Source organism: Calliphora vicina, chromosome 3 (assembly GCF_958450345.1).
Source record: "Calliphora vicina chromosome 3, idCalVici1.1, whole genome shotgun sequence".
NCBI classification, from domain to species: domain Eukaryota; kingdom Metazoa; phylum Arthropoda; class Insecta; order Diptera; family Calliphoridae; genus Calliphora; species Calliphora vicina.
This window is the reverse complement of record NC_088782.1, coordinates 65,065,029-65,079,669: the sequence shown is the minus strand read 5'-3', so window position 1 is coordinate 65,079,669 and position 14,641 is coordinate 65,065,029. Positions and strand designations below refer to the sequence as shown.

Here is a 14,641-nt window from a genome sequence, read left to right as displayed (position 1 = left end):
TATCGAAATATAAATAAATAATTACACATTTTAATTAACACTTGAAATATTTGCTTAGTTTTAAAGATGAAATTCTAGCACGGAAGTTATCAATCATTAAATCTTAAATTGTCTTAAAAGTTTCCTTAAGTAAATGAAAATAAATCTGTTTATCATTTAAGGGTGATGACTAGACATTTTTGATTTTAATTGCACTTGAAATATATAAATTAAATTTATCATGACACAAAGTTAATTTATTGCTGCCTTTTTATATAAGCTAATATATAATTTAAAAGTTATTTAGTGGCAATAAATTTATTTGGATCTTTGAACCGATGTTATCGATCAAATTTATTTAACTATTCTACATGACAATTGATTTATTAGTGGATCAATCAAGTTTCATTCGGTTAATATGACTAAATGACGATCAGTTGTATGATTAGAAATTGTCTATAAATTTATTGTTGCTCATTTTGTCGGCAATATGACTTTAAAAATGGCTCTTTTATATCATTTATCACACAAACGTTTTGCTGCTATCTTGGATATATCGAACACTTGCTGTAAGTGTTCGATATATCCAAGAATCCAATGCGTTGACTACTTTGGCCAGTCTCATTATAATCTAAAAGGGTCAATGACGCCTTGATTAGAACACGCACATGTTAAAATATCTACTCACGTAGCTAGCTATGTAACTATTTGTCACCCTAAATGATAGGTAAAATCACTAGTTCTGGGTGGTCTCCTAGACTCACGGATGTGTTGAATCTTATATACCCACTAGAGTATCCAAAACCAAAAACCGGTCAACCGGTTTTTTCATCTTTGTAAACTCCACCGGTTTCGGTTTTCTGAACATTTCGGTTTTTTGACAAACCCGTTTTAATGAAATATATTTTGTAATGCTCATTCAAACATATTTATGAAAATCGTTCATATCATTTTTAAAAATATTGATTTATTTTCTGGAAAATTATAGCATTTGACAATATTTCGGAAGATTTAAAATATTTGCATACAGATAGAGCTTTAAAAATTCAAAAATGCTAAATAAAAATTTAATATAAACCGGTTAACCTGTTTTTTTCAAGACAAAAACCGAAACCGTTTCACCGGTTTTTTAAAAAGACAACAATCAAAACCTGTTTTTTCAAAAACACACTATTTCGGTTAAACCGGAAACCGGTTTTTTAAATTTGCCGGTTTTTTGAACACTCTAGATAGAGCATTAAGAATTCAAAAATGCTAAATTTCCGAAGATTTAGTACACAATTCTTAACAAATTTCTTATTAGCGTCCATAATTAACATTAATTTAAGGAGACCTTTTCCATATTAAATAAAAATTTAATATAAACCGGTTAACCGGTTTTTTTTTGGGGACAAAAACCGAAACCGTTTAACCGGTTTTTTTAAATGCCAATAATCAAAACCGGTTTTTTCAAAAACACACTTTTTCGGTTAAACCGGAAACCGGTTTTTTAAATTTGCCGGTTTTTTGGACACTCTAATACCCACCTCCAACATAATAAGGGCACCAACATATCAGTGCAAAATTTCATGCATTTAAATGTTATAAAATGTTATATTGATTCAAAACATTTTGTACTATTATTTATTGTTCTGCGCATTTAAGTTTTATCGTGTTTCAATTGTTTTTAAAGGTTGGACCGATCGACATTTTTATTTGGTTGGACCGATTTTGCCCGTTAAAATACCAACATTTCTGATAAACAACGAGAGTTGGAGGAAGAGAAACATCCTGACTGACTGACATAGCTTTTTCGTCTCTGAATTTTAAAAGGACCCAGACTCTATATACTTATGTAAGTCAACATCCAATATTTACGGAATGACCATATTTTTGGTTCTAGGTATAAAAAATGAAAAAAAGAGTAGATACTGGGTATTTTTTTAACTTTGAATTTTCTAGTGGAGAAATCGGGTATTTTTTTTACTTCGCACAAACCTTTCCTAAATTCAGTATTTTGAAAATACAAAATTATCGAAAATTCAAGTGTGATTAGTGAATAAGAAAATTGGAACTTTTTTAAAAAAGGAAATTTTATGGTACTTTTTTCGTTTTAGAACTGACTTTTTGAATATTTAAGTTTTTTTCCATTAGAAACATTAATTGAGTTAGAATCCACACACAATTCACCCTTCAAAGACACAATGATAGTCTCAAAAGTTACTAACTTACCACGATAGCTGTCGAACTTGAAGTCGGGTAAAATTCTTAGAAAGAAGGCTGATGGTGTTAGGATCGGTGCTGTTTGAACACTTTATATGAAGAGGACAAGTCACTTAACATAATTTAAATACTCTTTGGACAAACTGGTTAAAATCCGTAGTTTATTTCACCTATCCTCCATGTAAATATCCTCTCGAAAGAGGACATTATTAGTCATAAATATCTGATTTATGTACTCACATATGTATTTAACAAAAATTCATCCACAAATAAGTATAATATTTGAAATGGAGCAGATGCAAAATTTGCGCGAGTCTCTTTAGATGTATATGTATTTATTTTCGATTGCATTATGATTGGAATAACAGCGATTTTTTGTATTTGAAAATCAACAAGTAAGATTGTTATATTCTGCTGTCTACGACCAATAATTTAATATTGTTACGTTTTAACCTTTTCAAAACGTTTGGTTTATTTCCTTTAAATAAACTGGATACTTTTGATTGCAAATAAAAGCCGTTCAGTAGTTTTAAAATTGTAACAACTCTTTATTTATTTTAAAATGTACAACAACAACAGAATTAAATAGCCACTCAATGTTTTTTATACAGGTTTATAAATTCTCAGAAATACAGACACAATTTATAATGTACACGAATTTACTTGAAAAACACAACACACTTTAAGGCACTCAGTTGATGTTTATTCGAAAAGCGTCTCTGATAAAACTCACTAACGACTGCAACCTCTGCCACTATTTATAACACTGCCATCTGCACTCTAGATTGCTCTTTAACTATCAAAGTTCGAATATTCTAGATCATACGCCATCTGTGGTGTACTTTCTACAATGTTCTTTAACTGAATATTCGAATTCAAACAGCGTTGCCAACTTACGATCAACGGTCAACTGAAAGCTTTTATTTAATAATGCCCACAGATATGTTACAGTTTGCTATTACAGCAATGTTATTTGAAAGCATTATGCTACTTTTAAATCAGCCCTTAAAATCGTTATGTTTGAATTCAAGTACAATTTCGTAACAATATGTTAAAACGGAATGACAAACTCCTTTTGCACAGTATCTCGAAAACTATTGGAGATATTGTTACGAAAGATCACATGGTTCAGCTTTCTAGCTCTAATGGGGGAAAGTGCGTGGTCCAGCAAAGTTGGTCACCTCGAGTCTGAAATTTTTTAAAAAATCGTCAAAAATCCGAATGAGCTGAAATTTAAAATATAAATAGTGAGGAGGTCTACAAAAAAAATAGATTCTTAGGTTTATTGATTTATTATACCCTTCACCTTCCTGAGAAGGGTATATATAAGTAAGTTATAAAGTATATATATTCTGGATCCTTATTGATAGCGGAGTCGATTAAGCCATGTCCGTCTGTCTGTTGAAATAAATTTTCTGAAGACTCCAGTTATCTTCGGGATCCAAATCTTCAATAATTCTGTCAGACATGCTTTCGAGAAAAAAACCGGGACAACCTCGATTTTAGACCTATTATTGATCTATATCTGGATTACTAAGTCATTAATATAGACAATATGGATATCTAATGATAGATATTTCAAAGTCCATTGCAACGATGTAGATAAGGCTATAAAAAAGTTGGACCTACAATCGGTCAAAATCGGGAAAAATTATTTTTAACCCGAATTTTTATTCATCAAAAAATTTTTTTTGTCTAAAACTAAAAAAAAAAAATTTTGAAAAAACTTTTAAAAAAAATTAAAAAACAATTTCGAAAACAAATTTTGAAAAACAATTAAAAAAAAAATTAAATTTTGTTTACCTAAAGTATATTTTGGTGAAGGGTATATAAGATTCGGCACAGCTCTCTTACTTGTTTTTTTTATTTTTCTCGATCTTTTTATGATTTTTTAGATATGGGGGGGCTACGGAGGTTTAAAATTTATTTTTAAAATAAAGTTTGGATAGTCCCCACCAGCCCTATCCAAACTTGACAATATTAAAAAAAATTAGTAACAAATTCTAAAAAGGCCTTTGCCTTTTTAGAATTTGTTAAAAAAAAAGCTCCATATTTGTTTCTTAAATACTTACAAAGCTGTTATATCACACGCTAAATAACTCCACAGTAGGTACTTTTCTTAAAAAACTCAGTTTTCGGAAAATATTTTACCCGTTTTAGGAATTTCTGTATTTAAAAATAAAAAATGTTAAAAATTAAAAAGCCATTGATTTAAGGACACTTAGATCTACATTAGTTCCAAATTTCATACATTGCATGCAAATTTAATATCAAGGCTCAGCTTGATAAATACTATGCGAACTCTGCACCATCAATTTCAATGCTAAAAAATTGGTTTACTGAATTTCGTTGTCAAACCGGTTTTCGAATTATTCGGCTGTGCCGAATCTTATATACCCTTCACCAGATTATACTTAAAAATAGTTTTTTAATTTTTTATTTTTAAAAAATCTTTTTTGTGGAAAAACAATTATGACAAAAAAATTAAAAAAAAATATTTTTCCGATTTTGACCCATTGTAGGTCCAACTTACTATGGTCTTATATACGTCGTTGCACAGGTCTTTGAAATATCTATCATTAGATATTCATATTGTCTATATTAATGATTTAGTAATCCAGATATGGGTCAAAAATAGAGGTTGTCCTGGTTTTTTCCTTATATCTCAGCCATTTGTGGACCGATTTTCTCGATTTTAAATAGCAACCGAGCCGGTACAATTCCCGATATATTGATGTATGAATCACGTATGTAGGTTATTTGGGGCCACGGAAAGTTGATTTCAATATACAGGCGGACAGACGTACATGGCAATAATGACTTCGCGATCTATAACGATCTAGAATATATATACTTTGTGGGGTCGCAAATGAAAAATGTAGAAATTACAAGCCACTCAACTCTTAAATTGACAAAAAAGAATAAAAACTGGTTATTCGAACCTTAAGGGTCAAATTCTCATTAGAAATATTTACCAAAGAGCCGATTAGTAGAATTATACTAAATGAATGATCCGCTATTAATTCTGAAAACATTATGCGTTATAGAAAATACGTTTGATAAATATTAATTAAGTTAAAAATCTTAAATGTGTGGGAATCGTATAATTTTAAACCGATGATGGTGATTTCTTTATTTTAATGTTTTATTTTATATTTCTTTTAGAAAAGAAAGTCAACATTCTTAATTTGTCAAGACCTTTTTAAGGAAACAAATAAAGATAGAATTGTCCAGGAGCTGAAATTTGTATGTATGAGTCTCACTGGCAACATTTTATAACCCTAATAAAATGAAACTACAATTGCAAAATTTTAATCAATGGAAGATTTTGGCATAAACATAAATAGTTATTTTTATTTATTTTTAAAAAACAAATTTAATTTATTAAATATATTCTTTAAAATTTCACCTAAAAGTACAACAAAAACATTTATTCTAATATGTTTCCCAAACAACTTAAAAATTCACCCAGCTCGTAAAAGTCGCCAGCCACCACCACAGAAAATAAATAAAATTAAACATACTATTAATTTGACATTTTAACCAATAACAAAATCAACAAACATTATTTATTTAAATTTTAAATAGCTGTTAAATACACATTTAAAAGCAACAGCAACAAACAAATGTCTTGAGTTTAAGTTTTGAATACGCAAACCACACTTCAAAACAAAGGCAAACAATAAATGCTGAATAACTAAATTTGAAACGCCGAACACAAACGGTCTAAATAATACATAAAATCGTAAAATAAACAAACATAAAATATGAACCACAAAGACAGTGCGTTATAAAAATATTCACACATATGATGGAGGCACAAGCCAAAAAGAAAACCAAGAAAATGACTAGTCAGAAGGGTACACAACTAATAACCAATGTTCTTTAATAAAGTCTGTGCAACTCTACAATATTTTTAGGTAAAATTTATTTTTTTTCCAATGTTGTTTTTTTCATTTTTTGGAAAAAAAAATTTTCGAATTGTTATTTAATTTTTTTTGTTTTTTAAATTAAAATTTTTTTTTTTAAATTTAAACATTTTTTCTTTGAAATATCTATCATTAGATATCCATATTGTCTATATTAATGACTTAGTAATCCAGATATTGATCATAAATAGGTCAAAAATCGAGGTTGTCCTGTTTTTTCCTCATGTCTCAGCCATTTGTGAACCGATTTTGCTGATTTTAAATAGGAGACTTCTCGAAAGCATGTCTGACAGAATTATTGAAGATTTGGATACCAAAGATATCTGGGGTCTTCAGCTAATTGATTTCAACAGACAGACAGACGGACCGACATGGCATACTCGACTCCGCTATCTATAAGGATTTATAGGGTCGGAAAATAATATTGTGGAAATTACAAACGGAATGACAAACTTATATATGTATACCCTTCTCACGAAGGTGAAGGGTATAAATACAGGCATTTTGTTTGTACTGAGCTTGTCAAAAACAGCTGACTAAAATACCAAGCCAAACGTACATATCAAGGCGAAATTATCATAAGGTGGTGTCGATAGCACAGCTGATTATTATACCCTTCACCATGAGTGGCAAGGGTATATATAAGTATGTCATTCCGTTTGTAATTTCTACATTTTTCATTTGCGACCCCACAAAGTATATATATTCTGAATCGTTATAGATAGCGGAGTCGATATAGCCATGTCCGTCTGTGTGTTGAAATCAACTTTCTGAAGCCCCCAAATAACTTACATACACGAATGATACATCAATATATCCGGCTCGGTTGCTATTTAAAATCGAGAAAATCGGTCCACAAATGGCTGAGATATAAGGGAAAAACCAGGACAACATCGATTTTTGACCTATTTTTTACCCATATCTGGATTACTAAATCATTAATATAGACAATATGGATATCTAATGATAGATATTTCAAAGACCTGTGCAACGACGTATATAAGACCACAGTAAGTTGGACCTACAATGGGTCAAAATCGGAAAAAAAAATATTGTTTAACCCGAATTTTTTTTCACCAACATTTTTTTTTAATAAATATTAAAAAAAAAAATTTAAAAACTAAAAAAAAAATTTTTTAAATTAAAAAAAATTAAATTTAAAAAAAAAATTAAAATTTAAAAAAAATTTTAAAAACAATTTCGAAAAAACAACTGGAAAAAAAATTAAATTTTGTTTACCTAAAAATATTTAAAATTTTTATTTTAAAGTATATTTTGGTGAAGCGTATATAAAATTCGGCGCAGCCGAATATAGCTCTATTACTTGTTTTGTTCTTCGATAGTTTAGAGGCTCAAGCTGTCAAATTCAATAGTGTTTGTTGTTGCGAATACCACACTATAAAAGCAACAAAAGCAAAAGGCAGACTTTGACAGCTCCAGCCAACATACACAAAAACTCTGTGACAGATCTCGGAACTAATCCATAAGCATCGGCTCAGTTTTGGATATTCTAATACTGATCATGGAGGCCTTTTGAAATATTGATAAATATATTGTTACGAAATTGTACTTGAATTCAAATATAACGATTTTAACGGCTGATTTAAAAGTAGCATAAACCTTTCAAATAGCAGTGCTGTAATAGCAAACTGTAACATATCTGTGGGCTTTATTAACATTGAATAAAAGCTTTCAGTTGACCATGGATCGTAAGTATGGCAACGCTATTTGCTGCGACCGTATATTCGAATTCGAATATTCAATTAAAGAACATTGTAGAAAGTACACCACAGATGGCGTATGTATTAGAAAGCTCTAGACAGTTAAAGAGCAATCTAGAGTGCAGATGGTAGTGTTATAAATAGTGGCAGAGGTTGCAGTCGTTAGTGAGTTTATCAGAGACGCTATTTGAGTAAACATCAACTGAGTGCCTTAAAGTGTGCTGTGTTTTTCAAGTGAATTCGTGTACATTATAAAGTGTGTCTGTATTTCTGCGAATTTATAAACCAGTATAAAAAAACATTGAGTGATTATTTAATTCTGTTGTGGTACATTTTAAATAAATAAAGAGTTGTTACAATTTTCAAACTACTAAACGGCTTTTATTTGCAATCAAAAGTATCCGGTTTATTTAAAGGAAATAAACCAACGTTTTGAAAAGGTTAAAACTTAACAATATTGTCTATGCACTATAGTTAAAAGTATCACTTTTTCCGTGCGAAATTCAAATTTCGAAGTTGTTATTATTCATTATTTTTTATTGTCAACCTGTTACTAAAACTCCAATGCAATCAAAATCGCAAGTGATCCTTCAAAGTCAAAGTTTCGATACATTTTTAAAAATTTGTGAATAGTATCAATATTATATTGTAACTTTTAACAGTTAATTGTGGAAAGTGTGTGAATAATTTAAATAATATTTAAAATGGAAAACAACAAGACGTCTAAGTACTTAATTTTTCTTTTCTAAATATTTGGAAACTATTTCCCTTTATATTAAAAATTACAGTTTTTAAACATAACCTTAAAGTAATTTCTTTTGATTACAAAACTTTAACTTTATAGAAGCTTTTAAAAAAATGTTAACGTTTGTTAAACTTGAAATAAAAAGAAATAAATATATTGAAATGTTGTGAATTCATTTCACTTTATTTCATACTGCGCATTTTTGCGCTTTCTGAGTAATTTAATTTTTTCTAGGTTACTGTGCTATAAAAAAATTAACTTTTTGAAATTTGACTAAAAGAACGCCCAAAAGACACAAAGTATGATGCTATTATTAAATATATTGTGAAGAAAATTAGTGCTCCTGTTATTCCTAAGGGCTGTAAGAAATTATTGGATGAAAAAGTCCGCCATTTTGTCTACAATTATTTAAAAGTAAAATGTCAAAAATGAAGAAGAAAGGAAGATAATTTTCGAAATGAAAACACAATATGGCTTAATGGTGATATATGCTTTCAGATTTGTATCTTAGGTTACCAATGACATCCACAGTACACAAGGTATTAATACATTCGAAGCAGATGATAGAAAACACAGACGAAGAAATAAGATCGTTTTAAAAATTGAACATACCCGAGGTGTCCTACTATGGGGACCCCTAGTCGCGGTCAAAATTAAAAATTTAAACTCGTCAACACTTCTTCTCTGCGCATGTCAAATTTTATTCAAATCTAACTAAGGACTAAGGATTTAGAAATTACAGATTTATTTCCCTCTTTTTTTTATATACCACTGTGCGAAGTTTTATCTGATACTTCAATTAATATTTTGAATCAAATGTGTTTACAAAATGAATTACTGATTCACATAATTTGACTGAAAACTAATATGAAATAAATGTTTTCTAATCAAAAGCAATGAATTTACTTTATTTTTCTCCTGATGGGTCGACAGAGGGTTAATTTTTTCTTAAATTTGTTGAAAATAAAAGTATTTCTACCTTTGGTCCAATTTTAGTATCAAACAGTAGAATACTTTAATAGTTATTAATTTCGCACGGAAAAAGTGATACTTTGAACTATAGTGCTATGTAGAAAACTTTTGAATTTTATTTATTTAACCGACTGTATTTACCGCAAAAATGACACATGAAATAAAGATGTGTCACTTTTGCTCACTACAAGACTTGTACAAATATCTGCTGTCAGTTTCTTTTTATTTTTGTTCATATGTAGTCGAAATTAAAAGTGTTAACAACGTTTAGCCGGAGATGTTAAAATACAAGCCCACAAAAAACAGCAAAAAATGTAATTCATATATTTAATTACACTTTGTATCATTTGAACTTGACATTCAAACGCATCTGAACACGAGCCGCACATACTGAAAGCTGGATTGTGCCGTTGCCTGTCTGTCTGGTTTTTAGTTTTTTGTCATTTATTTAATTTTATTATGATTGTCTGTTCAAATCTACACTTGTTGTAATTGAAATATCAGCCAGAGAAACACATTTGTACAGCAAATAAATACATAATTCATATAAAATCGTGCGTATGTACTACGTCATAATATAAACTTTAATAATAATAATGTTTTTCGAGGTTTTGCTTTTTACCGTGACATTAGAGTATGATTGTTCATTGATAAGAAATTTAAACTTTAAACATTAAAAACATGTCTTATTAACATAATGTCACTTGTTTTCTCTTTTTTTTATTTTACAGGGAGGACATGCAAAAGGTGAATGTCAGATTCCATGATAATTTTACGGTGTCATATCAGCATAAGAAAATCTTAGAATTTGTTCCTGAACTGAGTATAGATAAGAATACACAAATAATAACACCTAATATACCTCTATTGGTAAGTTGAATTTTTAATTGAAAATCTGAATTAAATACCTATATTATGACAGCTGTCATGTGTCAAATTTCGGTGATAAATGTTAGCAATATGTAGCTCATAGCTCAGACGTTTTATTAAATTTTTCATTCTAAATTACAAAGTGTAAAAAAAATTGTCAAAAGGTCAAAAGGAGAATCCCAAAAATGCTATTTTTTACAATTTTGGCCCAAATTTGATATTTTGATAAAAAAAATAGGTAAAATTCCGAAAATGGAGTCCATTCAGTCCAAAAGTACGACCTATATTTTAAAAAAACGGACCAAGGTATGGCAAAATTTGAAATGCCTATAATTCGGAAATTATAAGAGATAAATAGCACACGCAATAATATTTCTCATGTCCTAGCCGAGCGCTTTTACATGTCCGAAGGGGCCTTTAACACTGTGACTCCAGAGACGATTTTATATACTACTCATGAAATTAGATTCCATGAAGTGCAAAACTGTTGCATATGCTGATGATGTTGCTGTAGCCGATTCTGGGAAACACCTGGACACATTATCACAATGCCTACAAACTTCACTTAGTACACTCAGCCAGTGGAGCACTGCTAGTAGACTTGGTGTGAATCCTGGGAGAACGGATTTTGTGCTTTTTGCAAGAAGGTACAAAATCTCCTCGTTCCCATTACCGCGCCTTAACGGAGTGAAACTTAAACTCTCGGATAGTGCTAATTATCTGGGAATTCTATTCTATTAAAATCTAACCGAATATCCATGCGAGAGCGTCCAAGGCTGCTATCGCTATTTATGCCTGCAGAAGGGCCATTGGGAAGACCTGAGGAATTAGCACTAAGAATGCGAAATGGCTTTTTGGCATGGATGTAAAGCCCATACTAATGTATGGAGCACTACTATGGTGGAAGGCTCTAAGTAAATCCACCTATTGTGGGATGATTGAGAGAATCCTGCGAATCTCTGCACTAATGATTACGCAACAGAGCGCTCCATCTCGTGCTCAGTTCGTTATGAGGCACTGGCTACCGGCTGATCTCATGGCCATAAATTCGGCGGTTAGGCTAAGCACTGTACGAGGCCTGGTACCGGCCATGAGTCTATTTTGGGAAATGTACCTTATCTCCTTTTTAACAATGACTACTGATCTCCTTTCCCTTTATCCACAGACGAGTTAGATGGATCTAAGTCTACGGTTGGTGTGGGTGGTGGTTTCTCATTTTCAGAAGGGGTATGTTTCAGGCTACAGGATCAATGAAGTGTAATTCAAGCTGAAATTTCAGTGATTAAAAGGGCGGTATACTGGATGAAGTACTATAGGTTGTTTAGTGTGAATATCCGAATCTGTACTGACATTAAGCCTGCTATCAAATGTCGGATATATACAGAGTACATTATTTGAGTCTGTTAACCCTCTAACCGGCAAGGCTGCCTTTAGGCGGGGTATGTTAAATGTATGTAATGCCGATTTATTTGCTTATTTCTCCCGTTATAACGGTAATTATGTGTAAATAGACAAAGAATTTACTTATTGTGATAAATATGAACGTGCACTTGTCTTTTGTTTTTTTTTATTCCAACGTATTTTTTTTATTCAAACAATAACCTGATATATTTTTTTACTTCAAAATTAAATTTGGCCGGTTAGAGGGTTGAGCTCAGATGGTCTAATCTAACAAATTGCTCGATATCGAGGCTCACTTGGCCCATTATTGACCATCATAGGTCAATGTCCCTAACGGGACTCTCACAGGCTAGGCTGCGAGCTCTGATATCAGTGCTTACTGGGCACTGCTCTTTGCTCTGTCTTTGCCCTGTTCTATCGGGGATTCGGACCGCGACAATTGGCAGACCTTTTTTGCATGGTCTAGCGGATCTATCTACTGTGGACGTCAGGAAGATAGATTCGTTCGTGCGACAGGTTGGTTCGGCACTGAACCCAATTCTGACATGTGAAGGACCTGAGCATGATCCTTAGGGTATCACAAAGGGATCAATTTATGGACCAAAGTGAGCAGGCTAATACTGGCTGTCTTATAAACTAACCAAGCCGAACGCTTTCCAAAAATATAAAAATCTTTGAAATAGGATAGGAACAAAAAATGGTATGTGCTTAAAAATTTTACATGTCGAAGGTACCCTACCTGGAGTATTTTTAGGGTTCATTTTAATAATTTAAACTCGAATACTCCTTGTCTACGTCCACGTTAAATTTTATCCAGATAGAACCGGTCGTTTAGAAATGCCAGATTTATTAAAAAAAAAATTGATTCTGCCCCACTGTGTATTGCAACATGTGGCCAAGCGTTGTAATGATGGACTATTACGGTTTCATTTCTGGCCGCATATTTTGATAACGTTCAATCAGCATTTTAAAATCGTCTTTCAGTCTCTCAGCTTCAATTCGTATGGTACCCAATTTCCTTGCATTTTGGGTCAATCCAGATGTGTTTTGAAATTTCTGCTTGAGAAGATCCCAAAGGTTTTTTAAAATCTTGTTGAGTTTTACAACAATCTGAAGTAATGCCCTTAATTTTTGGACTTTAAACTTTTTTGGCCGGCCTATGATCTTTTCCTTCCCTGTCAAAATCACCACACACAACCATCTCTCACACGTTAAAACCTTATGAACACAATTACCCTAAGCTTTTGTGCGCAATCGGTGTGCTTCAGCGGTACTTTGCAAAAATACATACAGAAAATTTGCAAAAAAATTTATTGCACTGCATTACCTATTACGGTATTACCAAAACGTGCAAGAACACAACAACCTGAAGCCAAGTACTCCTGGTTTTTATACCCTACACCACCATAGTGGGGAGGGTATTATGCGTTTGTGCAGATGTTTGTAACGCCCAAAAATATTAGTCTAACACCTACCTTAAAGTATACCGATCGACTTAGAATCACTTTCTGAGTCGATTAAACGAGGTCCGTCCGTCTGGTTGGCTGGCTGGCTGTCCATGTAAACCTTGTGCGCAGAGTACAGGTCGCAATTTTGAAGATATTTCGATCAAATTTGGTACATATTATTTTTTCGGCCCAAGGACCAAGCCTATTGAAACTGGCTGAAAGCGGTCCATTATTTCACCTAGCCCCCATACAAATGTCCTTCCGAAATTGGACTTTATCGGTCATAAATGTTTAATTTATAAATGTATCTCCACAAATTGCGCTCCAAATAAGTTTGATATATACAAAATTCATGTCACCAAATTTTGTTACGATCGGTCCATAATTAGTCATAGCTCCCATATAGACCCGCTTTCGAAAATCACTCAAAATTATAAATTATTGAAATTTTAAAAGAAAAATGTTTTTGCTCTTTTACTTAGAGTCGGGTATTATATGGTCGGGCTTGACCGACCATACTTTCTTACTTGTTTTAAATCTATTTATTTAATTAAAGAGCAAGATAAGGTAGATATATTATTTATCATTGTAAAGGAAATTGTGTCTTCTTTTCAAAAATGTATAAAACTTTTAATAATTAAGAAATTTTAATGCAGAAAAACAAATTTGCAACAATTACCGAAAAATTAGATTTTCAGATATCTGGCTTTATTTGCAATACCAAAAGGGATGCGAATACTTAGTACAATCTTTAAAATCTGTTCTCAGTTTTTAATTCGTACATTTCCTTTATAGTAATTATATTTACTTTTATTTTCCACTTACAGACTCTCACCAGCTTAAGTCCAAAATTAGGCTATGTACTCTCAAAAACGATATCTGTCATACTAACAGCAGCAAAATTTAAACCATTCATAAATATAACGGCAGACCAGCTGGTGTTTGGTTATGATGATCCATTAGTATCGCTGGCGCATAAATTCTATCCGAAACATTTAAGGCCGGGAGAACGAATGGGTTTATTATTGGCGGTAAGTTAAATATTTGAAACATTTAATTAAAATAAATTAAAAATTATTTCTATTCCTATAGCGTAATGGCACTTTATCAGAAGTATCTACTATTAAAACCGGACAAGATGATATGAATGAATTTGGTTACATAGATCGTTTAAATGGTTTAGATCATTTGCCGCACTGGCAGCAGCCGCCTTGTACTAGTATTAAAGGATCGGAGGGCTCGTTTTTTCCACCGCGTGATATTACCAAATCAGATATGTTGTATGTGTATGATAAGGATTTGTGTAGAGTTATACCGTTACAGTATGAAAAGGGGGTGACGAAAGATGGTGAGTTTTTTTAGCTAAAGATAAAT

The 14,641-nt window shown here is 31.7% G+C and overlaps 1 protein-coding gene across 1 annotated transcript in view; it reads left to right on the top strand.

Moving 5' to 3' along the window:
- Nucleotides 1-14,641, top strand: part of dsb (debris buster) — a 71,163-nt gene that overhangs the window by 55,337 nt on the left and 1,185 nt on the right. The window contains exons 4-6 of the mRNA XM_065504628.1: nt 10,280-10,418; nt 14,095-14,298; nt 14,360-14,615. Coding sequence (XP_065360700.1) covers nt 10,280-10,418; nt 14,095-14,298; nt 14,360-14,615 — 599 coding nt within the window. The remainder of the gene's footprint in view (nt 1-10,279; nt 10,419-14,094; nt 14,299-14,359; nt 14,616-14,641) is intronic.